Source organism: Protopterus annectens, chromosome 4.part0 (assembly GCF_019279795.1).
Source record: "Protopterus annectens isolate FY-2018-M chromosome 4.part0, PAN1.0, whole genome shotgun sequence".
Classification (NCBI taxonomy): Eukaryota; Metazoa; Chordata; order Ceratodontiformes; family Protopteridae; genus Protopterus; species Protopterus annectens.
This window is the reverse complement of record NC_056733.1, coordinates 1,060,281,526-1,060,295,531: the sequence shown is the minus strand read 5'-3', so window position 1 is coordinate 1,060,295,531 and position 14,006 is coordinate 1,060,281,526. Positions and strand designations below refer to the sequence as shown.

The following is a 14,006-nucleotide window of genomic DNA, read 5'->3' as shown; positions in this document are numbered from 1 at the left end:
TGCCTTTGATCTGTAGTCCATTTGCCTTGAATGCACTGTCCTGCCATGTGTGCTCCCCAGGCATAGTCCGATGCATCTGTTGTTATAGTTTGCCTGGCTGTGGGTAAGGTAAAAGGCTGACCCTTGTTGAGGTGACATGCCTGTGCCCACCACAGAAACTCCTGTTGAAGGCAGGGAATGAGTGGTATTGTTTCCAAACTGTGGCTGTGTTGAGTCCATACGCTTTTCAGGTACCATTGTAATTTCCTCATATGCAGTTTTGCAAATGGTATTAGTAGTCTGCAAGATGCCATGAATCCCAAGGCCTGCAGAATTTTTCTTGCAGGGAGTTGGGTCTTTGTTGCCATTATTTTGAAGTATTGAGTCAGTTGTTGTTGCTTGTCTGGCGTGAGATAAGCCATCTGGGCTGTTGTATTCAAGCTGGCACCCAGGAATATGTTCTGTGAGGGCACTAGTTTTGATTTCTTTTCGTTTACTGTGTACCCTAGGCAACTTGGGTGTTTGACAAACGCCAGATGTTGTAAAAGAATGTCCTTGCTTTCTGCTTGAATAAGGCAGTCGTCCAGGTATGGGTATATTTGAATTCCTCTTTGTCTGCAATATGCAATTACTGGTGCCAGGCATTTTGTGAAGACTCTGGGCACAGTAGATAAGACAATGGGCAGTGCAGATAATTGATAATGGGTTGAACCTGCAATGAAGCGGAGGTATCTTCTGCAATTTTGTCCGATAGGGACATGCAGGTATGCCTCCTTGAGGTCCAACGTTACTAGCCAAGCCTTCTTGCCCAACATGGGAAGAAGCTGCTATAGTGTTAGCATCTTGAATTTGGGTACTTGCAAATAGGTGTTTAGAACTGAAAGGTCCAGAATGGGTCTCCATGCTTTGTCCTTTCTGGGGACTAGAAAGAGTAGAGTAAAATCCTTGTCCTTGCTCCTGTGTAGGTACCTGTTTAATGGCTCTCATGTCCATGAGAGCTGTAATTTGTTTTTGTGCCTCTGCCCATTGATTTGGTGGCAGGTTTGGCATTCCTTTTATCCTTGGCAAGGTGTGAAAATGGAATCTGTATCCTTGAGACAATGTCTAGGACCCATTTGTCTGCAAAAAGTGCTAACTTTCCTCCCAAGGGAGCTGCCAAGAGAGTTTTGCTTGGCAGTTTGAGGGTTAAGTCATTGTGTTTGTCTTCTAGTAGTTTGGGGCCTGTCTTCTCCTCCTTTCTGGGTAGCGGCACCCCATTGGCGAGGTTTGTAAGGGCCTTCTGACTGACCTCTGCCCTTTGGGCATCTGTATTTGCCCCTCTGTGGTCTGTCAGAAGCTGGAAAGGACCAATTTTTTGTTGGCCAATTTCTGCTGAAACGAGGGGGTTGTACCTGTAAAAAATCCTTGACCGTCTGCATAGACTGCCTTATCCTCCATTTTCCTTAAAACCTCTTCTGCTTTGACACTAAGACATCCTGCTGTAAAGGTGCACCCAATAATTTTGCTTTAACATGATCAGGCAGGGTTTGTTCTTTTAACCAAGCATGTCTACGTATGACAGACCCAGTCACAGCTGCTCTACAGGAAGCTTCCAATGAATCAAATCCACATTGTAAAGTATGTTTGCCCACCTGTTCAGCTGCATGCAACAGATCCTGCATTTCCTTGAATTCAGACTGTTCAGAATGCGTGCTCATCTTTTGTTTTAATTGAGACATTAGGAATTGCTGATATTTCAGCATGTGAAACTGACAATTTAATGCTCTTATAGCTAGAGTAGTTGAGGTGTACACCTTCTTTCCCCACCTATCTAGTGCTATGGAGTCCCTCTCAGAGGGTACAGGATTTTTAGCCATAGAAGCCTTAACCCCTTTGGGACCCTGGGAAACTGTTTCTGGGTCAGCAACAGGGCTTTTATAAAGGAATTTGTGCGAGTCAGGTACTCTGTAGTACCTGTCTGGTTTGGCTGGAGCAGGAGTAGAGAGTCTGGATTTAGACTAGATTCTAAGTAAACATCATCCACAATGTCTAAAACTGGAGGGATAGCAAGTGGTCTGTGCTGGGGAAGTAAAAGGAAATCACGGAGCCTTTTCTTTGAATCGTAGTAGTCCTGGCCTTCCCAGTGGAAATGTTCCCTCATGGTATGTAAAGTTTTCCCAAAGGAATAGTCTTCAGGGGGAGATGCTGAGGGGATAGAGTCTTCAGCATCAGAATCTTCATAAGGGGAAAGGAGAAATCCTGTTCCTCAGAGGACTCTGAGGAAATTGAAACCTGGTCAGAGGAGGCATAATCCTCCTCTTGTCTTGGCCTTTTGACTGCAGGGGGTTGGAAACCCCTGATTAAGGTAATCAAATCTTCAGCCATCTTAAGCATCTGTTTCTTAGGCATGGGGCTTTGAATTGGAGACTGATGTACAGTCTTTTTAGGTTTTAATGGAGCTTTAAGCTTAGCATAAGATTTAATAGTGAGTGTAGTCGGTCTGAAGACACCTTCTGCAACCGAAGGTGTTTCCACTGCACCGGGTCCTCCTCCTGCTATGGAGTTGGTAGGGCCTAATGAAGATGGCTGCGTCGGCCTAGTACTCTCCGTTTGAGAATCCAAAGCTGTCTGGGATTCCAATTCTGCGGTCGTCAGGGGCTGCGTAGATGCCTCACTGAAAACCGGAGAACCGGCGACAGGCCCAGCAGAGGCCTCGGAGTTTGGCTTGGTTCTAGGTTGTCTGTCCTTATCTTTGCGTTTTTTATGCATGCCGGTCGGTTGCTCCGATGGCATGGTATAATTAAATTTCCTACCAAAGTAGTGTTGAGCAAAATCAAAACGACGCTTGATAGTTCATTTATTGAACCTAGCACAAAACCGACAACCAGTGACGACGTGGTCTGGGCCTAGGCAAGGAATACAATAGGAATGGAAGTCCTTATGAGGTATTTGCTTCCCACAAGAAATGCAATTGTTAACTTTTTCGGACATCGGACTGAGGCAAGAAAAGGTTCTCAAACAGGGTACTTAGCTTTATTGAAGACTTCGGACTGAAATTCGATTCGAAAATCTCAGGTGTCGGCCAACTGGCACTTGTGAACTGCTTCTGCTACCGCACGGCAAGAAAGGCTGAAGAAAAAGGCGGATGCCTCATATACCCCTGGCGCACTGACGTCAGGGAGCGACAGCAACCGACGCTGGACCAAGACTTTGGAACTCAGGCAGACTGCGGGACCGCCTGACGGCAGGATAACCCAAGTGTGATGACTGCAGCAGGGTAACACGATGAACATCTCAGCAATACATAATGCTGGAGCTAACTTAGGTGTACTGCTTGAAAGCAATAAGAATTTTCCCCCCCATTAATGTGCACCCATGTCACTGTTACAAACTGATCTAATAATGTTTAGTAAACGGGTCGCAATGAATGACTCAACAGTATATGCCTGTTAGTAAGTGCTTACTATAAACTGTTTAACTGCATTGCTGGTGCAAAAAAACAAATTCCATCTTACATAAAGTAAACCAAGGTCTAAACAAAAAATATGCACTCAACTACAGATCCAGGTCTTCTTCCATCCATCTCAACTTGCAGGTTACCAGATCTAGCTCTGACCAAAAGCAGCACCTCAGAATCTTCAGTCTTAAAGTTCACCTACTCTACCTAAAATGACCTGTCTTAATTGTATCTCCTTAGAATATGCCCTATCAGTGCTCCTTCAACAGGCAGACAAATCCTAACAGAAGGGAAAACAAACAAAAGGGCAAGGGGCTTTACATACCCCCCCCCAAAGACAGCGCTGAAGTTTATCTCAGCCAGGGGTAACATCAAGAGAGAATTAGAAAGGAGCATGGAGGAAGAAATGGTCAAGATGGATTCAAGGTAACAGACAAAAGTACATAACTTTTGTATCTGATGTTCTCTTTTCTGTCCATCTCAACTTGTGGGACAGAGTTGCCAACCAGTACAAATCCTGGGGTGGTTTCAGCAGAGAACATTCTGCTGAATAATGGAGTCAAAGGAAGACCTAGATCTAAGCTGTATGTCTAGTTTGTAATGGTTCACAAAAGTAACAATGCTAGACCAGCCAGCGGCTGAACAAATGTAATCTATATAGGCCTAAGCAAAAAAAAAAAAAAAAAGGCGATTAAGAACCACTGCTCTAGTGGAATGAGTTATAAGCTTGCTTGGTAAAGAAATTCCCTTTAAAGAACATGTAAATGATATGTAGTCAGAAAGCAACCTGGATAAGGTCACTTGGGAAACAGGTTTGCCTGAGACTTGGAAAAGGAGACCAAACTAGTCAGTTTCTGAAAATTTGTTCTGTCCAACAAATCTAGGACAGTGTAGCAAGTACTCTCCATTACTACTGAAATTAGGGTAGAAAATGGTAGAAGTATTAGCCAATTTTAAGTCCAACTCAGAGGCCACCCTAAAGCAGAAGGCTAGTTTGAAGAGCGACCCTACTACTGTGAAAAACTAGAGGAGGAGGAATGGTATATAGAGCTTTAAGCTCAGATACCAGCCTGGCAGACATATCCCACCCTTGGCTCTCAGAGGTCAGAGTAGAAAGGTACATTTCAAGAAAGCCTCAGCTAACATTAAAGCTGCAACTGGCATGTTATCCACACAAATATGGGAACTGGAGCTGGTGACCAACTGAAGTTTAAACAGTTGAGTAACTGAGACTGAAATAAAAAGGTCAACCAGGAAATCCAAGAATGGCATTCAAGGGGGCAGAGTAAGAGTCTAGACCCTCGGAGGAAGCCCAGGGAGAAACTTTTACTTGCATACACCTTCCTAGTGGAGAGTTTGAGAGGAAGAGAGAATGAATACTAAGAAAGCTTGCAGTCTCTTGCTATAATCGGAATTGCAAGAACCAAGCAGTCGCTGGGGACTGAAGGGTCACAAGAGACTGGCCTAAGGAGTGAGATATCAGCTCTGGAACAGAGTCCAAGAGCCAGGACGGTAGTAGAGGAGATCACAAAGGGGAACCAAACTGTCAAAAATGGGCTATGAGGATCATGGTCACTTTGCAATGGGCAGCTTTCTGAATAAACTTAACAGGGTTGAGCAGTAGGCATACAGGAGGCCCCAGAGCCAAGCGTGCAAAAGAGAATCCCTCACAGATTGTCCCATTGGTGGGATCAGGGAGGAAAAGCTTCTGCATGTGGTGCTGGAAGGTGAAGCAAAAAAAAAAAAATAGCAGCAGGGATGGACCAAGCAGCTGAATACCTACACCACTATCGCGGGGTTGACAAAGTACAGTTTTGTACCTACCATAAATGTAGATGTTCGAGTGCTAATACAGCTGCAGTCATAACAAATGGGTTTTCCTGCCGTCAGGCGGGTCCTCGGTCGGCCGAATTCCAAAGTCTAGGTCCGGCGTCGGTTGTTGTCGCTTCTTCCCTGACGTCAGTGCGACAGGGGTATAAAAGAACCAGCCGACGCCATTTTCTTCAGTTTTTCTTGCCCCAGATGTCAGGTGCCCCCAGAAGGAAGGCAATACATAAATTTATGTAATAATGAAATGCAATATAATCAAAAAACAGTAGTTGCAAGCAAATACACCATAAAAGAATACCCCAATCAGGTTGTATGAGGAGGTGTTAGCCATTAGGCCTGTCCCAAGAGGGGAAGGAGGGAGGGAAACCTGTACTGCAGCTGTATTAGCACTCTAACATCTACATTTATGGTAGGTACAAAACTGTACTATGTTCATCGTGCATACAGCTGCAGTCATAACAGATGGGTAGAATCCCAAAGCTAAAAAAGGGGTGGTAGGCACTAGGTGGAACTCGGAGGAGCTAGGATGCCCTGCAAGACTGCAGTGGCAAAGCCTGCTCTAGATTTGGAGTATAATGGTAGGTGATAGTGCTTGGAGAAAGTATGTATAGAAGTCCAAGTGGCAGCTCCCAAAAATATCTTTGGTAGGAACCTCCCTGAGGAAAGCTGAAGAGGTAGCTGTGGCCCTTGTGGAGTGAGATCTGATGCCTGCAGGTACAGTTTTACCATGAAAAGAGTAACAAAAGCGTATGCAGTGGGCTATCCATTTTGAGATTGTCTGTTTGGAAATAGGCTTCCCTTGAGCTCCTGTAGCATAGGACACAGGGTTGCTCTGATTTTCTGAAAGGCTTTGTTCTGTCCAAATAATAACGTAGCTGCCTGTGAATGTCCAAGGAATGTAGTAGTCTCTACCCTTTGTTTTGAGGATTAGAGTAAAAGGTAGGTAAAGTGGATAGCCTGATTCAAGGCTACCCTGGATACTACCTTTGGCATAAAGGAAGGATTGGTTCGTAAGGAAACTCTGTCCTGATGGAAAATGGATGAAAGGCTGCACAGCCATGAGGGCTTGTAGTTCCGAAACACTGCGAGCTGAGGTGATAGCCAGCAGGAAGGCTGTTTTCCAGGACAAATATTGTTCTGTTGAAGCAGCTGGCTCAAAAGGAGGCAAGGTCATTTTTTCTAGAATGAAATTGAGGTCCCAAGCAGGTACTGGTTGTTTCCTTGCGGGTTTTATATTCTTAGCCCCTCTGAGGAATTGTCTTAAGAGGGGGTGAGAGAATAAAGGAGGATCAGTGCTGTATTCTGCAGAAATGGCTGAGGCATGGATTTTGATGGAGGAGAATGAAAGTCCACTGCTTAGCAACTCAGCTAGGTACTGTAATATTTGAGGTAAATTCAGTATTCCAGGATTCTGGCCCTTTTCCTCATTCCAGGCACAACGTTTCCATTTTGCGGAGTAGACTTTTCTAGTAGAAGGCCTTCTGGCCTCCAAGATGACGTCCTGCACCTCCTTGGAGAGTAGGGTCTGTTGTGATTTTAAGGAATTTTCCATGCGGCGAGATTGAGTGTTTTCAGCTGACTGAAGAGTTTTGAAGTTGTGCTGAGTCAGTAGAAGAGGCATTAGAGGCAGGATCCATGGTGGGGAATGAGTCAGGCTCCTCAGGAGTGGGTACCAGTGTTGTCTTGGCCAGTCCGGAGCAATGAGAATCATCTTTGGTCTGTCTGCTCTGGTTTTTAATAGAACTTTGGGCAGCAGAGGAAGAGGTGGAAAGGCATAAACTGTCATTGTTGTCCAACTGAAAGAGTGCGTCCACTTTCCAGGCCTGTGGATGAAAGGTCCTTGAGCAGAATTTTGCCAATTGGTGATTTCTGTGGGAGGCAAAGAGATCTATGTCTGGCCTTCCCCATGCTTAAATTATCTTTGTAAAAACTTGAGGACGCAACTTCCATTCGTGTGGATCTGTCATATTTCTGCTTAGGTTGTCTGCCAGTGTGTTTTCCTTGCCTGGCAGGTACTGTGCTTGAAGTTCGATTTGTAATTCCAGAGCCATGTTCCAAAGAGACATGGCTAGCTTGCATAGGGGGTATATGAATGGGTTCCTCCCTGTTTATGTACCACATTACTGTGGTGTTGTCTGTCCTTATCAATAGCTGGCCTGGATGCAGTAGGTCTTTGAAAGCTATAATAGCATTTATTACTGCTAGCATTTCCTCTTGATTGATGTGAAGGTGCTTTTCTTTTTGGGACCATATGTCCTGAATGCACCGATCTGTCATGTGCGCCCCCCAGGCGTAGTCCGAGGCGTCTGTTGTGATGAATTGATTTGCTTGAGGCTTGCAGAATGGGAGACCTGTGTTTCTTTGGCATGCTTGAGCCCACCACAGAAATTCCTTTTGAAGACATGGAATCAGTGGTATTATTGTTTCCAAACTGTGGCTGTGTTGAGACCATAGGTTTTTTAGGTACCATTGAAGTTTCCTCATATGCAGCTTTGCACATGGGATTAGTAGGATGCAAGATGCCATGAATCCCAGAGCCTGCAGGATTTTCCTTGCAGTCTGCCTGGTGAAAGTTGCCAGTTTTCTGAAGTATTGAGTCAGCTGCCCTTGTTTCTCTGGCGTGAGGTAGGCCATCTGGGTGTTGGTATCCAAGCTGGCACCCAGGAAAATTATTGTTTGAGAGGGTATTAGCCTTGATTTCTTTTGGTTGACTGTGTGTCCCAGAGAATTCAACAACATTATTACAAACGCCAGATGTTTCAGAAGTATGTGCTTGCTGTCCGCTTGGATCAGGCAGTCGTCCAAATATGGGTATATTTGTATCCCTTGAAGTCTGCAGTAGGCAATTACTGATGCCAGGCATTTCGTGAACACTGGGCGCAGTAGATAAGCCAAAGGGCAATGCAGAGAATTGATACTGTGTTGAACCTGCAAGAAATCTGAGGTATCTTCTGCAATCTTGTCTGATTGGGGCATGCAGGTATGCCTCCTTGCAGTCCAATGTTACCAGCCAAGACTCCTTGCCCAGCATGGGAAGAAGCTGCTGCAATGTGAGCATCTTGAATTTTGGCATGAGTAAAAATGTGTTTAGGATGGATAGGTCCAAAATAGGTCTCCAATCTTTGCCCTTCCTTGGTACCAGGAATAGTCTGGAATAAAAACCTTGACCCTGTCCTTGTGCAGGTACCTCTTGAATAGCTTTCATGTCCATGAGATCTGAAATTTGTTTTTGTGCCTCTGCCCTTTGATTGTGTGGCAGGTTTGGCATGCCTCTCATTTTTGGAAGAGTGTGAAAATGGAATCTGTAGCCTCTGTCTATAATGTCCAGGATCCATTTGTCTTTGGTGATATGCCAATTTTTCGAAAATAATGCCAGTTTTCCGCCTAAAGGTGCTGCCATTTGAGCCTTGCTTGGCATGCAAAGGGGAAGTCATTGGTTCTGCTTTCTGAATGGCTGTGAACTATCCTCACCACCTCTTTGAGTAGGTGCTTGCCATTGTCTGCCTCTAAACGATCCTTGAGATTGCCCTCTACCCCTTGGGCGCCTGTATCTACCTCTTTGGGGTCTGTCCGTGGCTGGAAAGGACCAATTTTTTGAAGGCCAATTTCTACTGAAACATGGAGGTTGTACCTGTAGGAAATCTTTCACTGTTTGCATTGATTTTGCCTTTTCCTCCATTTTCTTTAATACCTCCTCAGCTTTAACACCAAACAATACATCTTTTTGCAGAGGTGCATCTAGTAATTTAGCTTTGACATGATCTGGTAAGGTTTGCTCTTTGAGCCAAGCATGTCTACGGAAGACTGATCCTGTAATAGCAGCTCTACATGAGGCCTCTAAAGCATCAAAACCACATTGCAAGGTATGTTTACCCACTTGTTCTGCACTATGTAACAAATCCTGCAACTCCAAGTCTGGTTGTTCAGGCTGTGACATTTTGCTTTTCAACTGTGATAACAGAAACTGTTGGTACTTTAACATATGGAATTGACAGTTTAATGCCCGCATGGTTAAGGTGGCAGAGGTGTATACCTTTTTCCCCCACCTTTCTAAAGCTCTGGAATCTCTCTGAAGGTAATGGATTTTTAGCAGTGGAGGCCTTAATTCCCTTGGGACCCTGTGAAATAGTTTCTGGGTCAGCCGCATGGCTTTTGTATAGGAATTGGTGTGAATCAGGAACCCGGTAATACCTGTCAGGGTTGACTGGAGCTGGAGGTAAAGAATCTGGGTTAAGGCAGGCCTCAGAATACACATCATCTAGTATGTGTAAGACAGGAGGTATAGCCAGAGGCCTGTGCTGAGGGAGTAAGAGGAAATCCCTAAGCCTTTTCTTGGAGTCCGAGTACCCTTGGCCTTCCCAGTGGAAGTGTTCCCTTAAGGTATGTAAGGTTTCCCCAAAAGAGTAATCCTCAGGGGGGGGGGGGGGACAGGGGGAATGGACTCCTCTGCCTCAGAATATTCAAAAGGGGAGTATGAATGTTCCTGGTCTTCAGAATGTTCTGAAATAATGGAGGCCTGGTCCGAGGAAGGGGATTCTTCCTCCACTCTGGGCCTTTTGTCCGGGGGGTGTTGAGAACCCCTGATAAGAGTAATTAAATCCTCAGCCATTTTGAGCATCTGCTTTTTAGGCATGGGGCCTTGAGAGGGGCCCTGTGGAGCTTGTCTTTTAGTATGCATGGCTGCTTTAGACTTCGTGAAAGCCTTGATGGAAAAAGAAGAGGAAGGCCTGAAGACACCTTGAGAAGTGGCAGGCCTGTCTAAACTTGGAGTTTCACCGCCAAGAGTGGCTTCGGTATCTGTAGTCGGGGTGTGGGCCGAAGAGCCTGTGACCTCGGGCACAGAAGACACCGCCAATGAAGTGTCATTGGTAGTCAGGGGCTGCGTAGGCGCCTTGCTGAGAACCGGACCACCTGTATTCGGCTTTGGCGTGGTGTCGGTAGAAGTCGCGGACCTCGTATGTCGGTCCTTATCTTTGCGTCTTTTACTCAAAACTGGAGTCGGAGTATCCGACAATGTAATTAAACTTTTTGCCAAAACAGTGTTGGGCGAACTCTGCCAGACACTTAATAGTGCGTCTGTTGAATGTAGCACAAAAACGACAGGCCGAGACGTCGTGGTCTGGGCCTAAGCAAGGAATGCAGAGGGAATGAAAATCCTTATGCGGTATTTGCTTCCCACATGAAATACAATTAACTTTGTCTGACATTGGTCAGAGGCAAGAAAAGTTTCCCCAACGGGGTACTTAGCTTTCAAGAAGACTTCGGTTGAAAAATATTCATAATCTCAGGAGCTGGCCGACCGGCACTTGCGAACTGCTTCTGCTTCGGGCACCGCGCAGCAAGAAAGACTGAAGAAAATGGCGTCGACTGGTTCATTTATACCCCTGTCGCACTGATGTCAGGGAAGAAGCGACGACAACCGACGCCGGACCTAGACTTTGGAATTCGGCCGACCGAGGACCCGCCTGACGGCAGGAAAACCCATCTGTTATGACTGCAGCTGTATGCACGATGAACATCACATGAACCAGGAAGATGCCCATGCTCAAACTGTCTGCCAGAATGTTAGTTCCTCCCACCGCCTGAAGGGGTCAAACACCAGGAAGGCTCTTAATGTTCTATGGCGTGAAAAAGGGAATGGTAAAACATTTGGAGACTCAAAACCTAAGTGTTCAAAGGGATGGCCTCCAAAGCTTCATAGTAGGGGGTCAAGCATGCTCTACCTCCAGAAAGCATCAACCAAGCAACTCTTCAGGAGTGCTGGAAGGTATTACTACAGCAATGAATACAGACGCCATGATTATGTGGAATTCCACTGCCCCTTGGGTCCCCCATCCTCACCCCCCACCCCAGAGAGAGAACAGTCACAGAGAAGCTTGAAAAAAATGTACAGATATACGAAAGAAAAGCTACTTCCCCACTTCTGGTACAAAGAACATGCCCTTTTCAGGAGTTGAAAAAGAAACCTAAATGGCAGAGAGTCTTTCCAATTTGTTTACTCAGATTATCTTTGATCTTTGGAACAAACACAGGATCCATCAAATGGCGCACAGTCTGACACAAGCACATCCGAACATGGCGGCGCACAGTAATGGCAGTGCCTGCAGTGCAACCAGTACCATTGGCAGCAGCAGCACAGAAGCCTCATGGACACACTGGTAACAGACTGCATTGTGGACAGTTGAGCAAACCTCCAGGGCCTTTTGAGAATCCGTATACTGCTGCGCCTTTGCAGTCTAAAACTTCCAAATTCAAGTCTCAAGCTTTGCTGAATGGGCTAAATAAATTCAGCACACGCAAAGCAAAGGTGGCTGAAGAGTGGGTATGTTTTCCATGATGGTCTAATGTCTGAGACTCCCTATTTGGGGGACAGACCATGGAGTTCTCCTCAGGTATGTCCATTTTGATGGCTGTAGCAACCACAATGGCACTAACAACTGAACCCCTATTCCAAAAGGGTATATCCTTGGATGGAATAGAAGCTTATGGATTTTGTGGGATCAGCTCCACCAAATCTTGTTCTCTCTAAGCCCGTCAGGATACCAAGTCAATGAGGACATAGGGAGGGTGGAACAACCCAGGACGTGGATGGACCAAAGTCAAAAGCCTTGAGAAATACTAACTCCTTGGTGGAGGGGCCCTCTTTGGCCCACCCCCACACTGTTTCACAGATTTTGGCAAGTCAGCAAAAGAGCAGCCTTCTTTTGCAACGGGGGGGGGGGGGCATGGGAACCCCTCCCCTTCATCGAGCTTTGTACTCTGTGAGCGACTCCTTTGGAGATTCTAAGTGCTTACTCTTGCATTTGCTCTTTGTATGGGCCTCCCTAATGGGAACCAGACCAGGAGGAGAGCCATAATGAGTGGTGTCTCAAGGTCTAATGGCATGGGTTGTCAAAGATAGCTGATGAGAAGCCAAGGAAACAGGTTGAGGAAGGAACTGGAACAGATCACATCTAACAGAGTCCCACAGCAAGAAAGAATCCTCCCCACGATGTCAAAAGCCAACAGAGAACCTGGATGGCTGGACCCGGTTCTCCTTGGATCCAAAGACAAGTGAGAGCAATTTCCTGTGCCAACCTGGTTAGATCAGAGATCAAAGCAAAACTGTTTAAGGTTGAAACACCCAGGGAAAGGGTTGACTGAAACCAAGTTGCACAAGACCGTAATGCTTGGGCTCCAACAAGGGCAGAGTCAAGAACATCAATGATGGAGCTGGTGTCTGAGGGAGTCACATTTTTAGTACTGACAAGAGGAAAGGTACTCAAAACAAAAAGGACACCTTTAGCTGTTGAGTACAAGTTAGACAGATTACTAATAATCTAGGTTACTTAGAAAAAAGAAAGGAACCATAAATAAAACCAGTCTGCACAAAATTAAAATACACTGGATTATTTTACCAAATAGTTACTCACAATATAAGATTCATCAGTTAAGCGGCGTATTCTTGTCTGACTCTACACCTTTATGGTAGAAATTAAGGGTACAAGAATGTTACTTGCACAACAGGGAAAGGTTACACCTCCCATATAGAAACAATACACTATGCACCCTCTGCTTATAAGCAAGCCTAAGGTTTGCTGCACCTTGGGGAAACACTGTCCCTTCTACAGCAAATGCCATCAAGGACAGCAATATTTTTCAGCCATGTATGCCAAAGTCAGCTTGTGCATGCCACTCACTTGGCTCACTGTGCAACAAGATGCAAATCCAAAGGTCTGGTACTCAAAACAATCTATTCTACAAAGGAATTCTATAACCACCTTCTGGCTTTTGCACCAACATACAGGAATACTGCATGGGATATTACTGTCCCACGAGAATATGCTGTAGAAAAGCATCAGCAGTAAAATTCAGCTACTATTTGCAAGACACATGCATACTCTGTAGTTTACCCAAACTGAAGTTGTTAAAGGAGTGTATATACATACCAATGTGAACTGTCCAAGAATTTTGTTGTCTGCTGCCATCTCTCTCTCTCCCTGAAATACCTTAATCTCCACTTGAGTCTGTCCATCAGCAGCAGTAGAAAATACCTATAAAATAAAGCTTCAAATTTAACACAATGCTGTAATTTAATAGTAAAATTCCTTTTTGTGATATTAACACCATTTTCAATTTAAGTTGTGAAAAAGCTCAAAGTTACACTGAACAATCAATTTACTATTTTCATCTCTCTACAGTGTGGGTATATTTACGCAAACAAATCTTTGCACGAATAAAATGTCAGTCTGACGCATACAAACCTTGCTATGAAGTGCTAGTATGGCAGTTTGCATGCTTCTCAGATGGTTGTTATTGGGTACTTCTAACCTTTGTCACTGATCTGGGAAGGAATGAACAGCAGGGCTACCCAAAAATACAGAACAAAATGCACAAAGGAATTAAAGAAAAACATACGACAGTGTGAAAGCAAAATTAGAAGGGGGTGCAAATATGACTACAATTTACAGTTACAGGATGATGGTAGCAAAAAAACATTTCCTTACACTCCAATTCTTAACTCTGACTAATAGCCATACAGGTCCTCAGAATTTTCCTTACATAATCCTATTAACAGGAGCATCTCCACCACTACTTTCAGCTTAGCACTACATACCACTTACAAATGGTTACTCTACAAAATGCTAAATGTTCACCTATTAAATCCAATCTCATTCTCCCTAATTCTATAATAGGAGTGCTTGCATTTTACTCCTGAATGACCATGATACACATTTCTCTCAGAGCCTGTTAAGTAGGGTTTTTTGTTTCATCACTCCCC

At 44.9% G+C, this 14,006-nt stretch overlaps 1 protein-coding gene across 1 annotated transcript in view; it reads right to left on the bottom strand.

Moving 5' to 3' along the window:
* The window catches only part of HSPA9 (heat shock protein family A (Hsp70) member 9), a 1,477,986-nt gene that overhangs the window by 484,071 nt on the left and 979,909 nt on the right, over positions 1-14,006 (bottom strand). Inside the window, exon 12 of the mRNA XM_044068990.1 lies at positions 13,174-13,278. Coding sequence (XP_043924925.1) covers positions 13,174-13,278 — 105 coding nt within the window. The remainder of the gene's footprint in view (positions 1-13,173; positions 13,279-14,006) is intronic.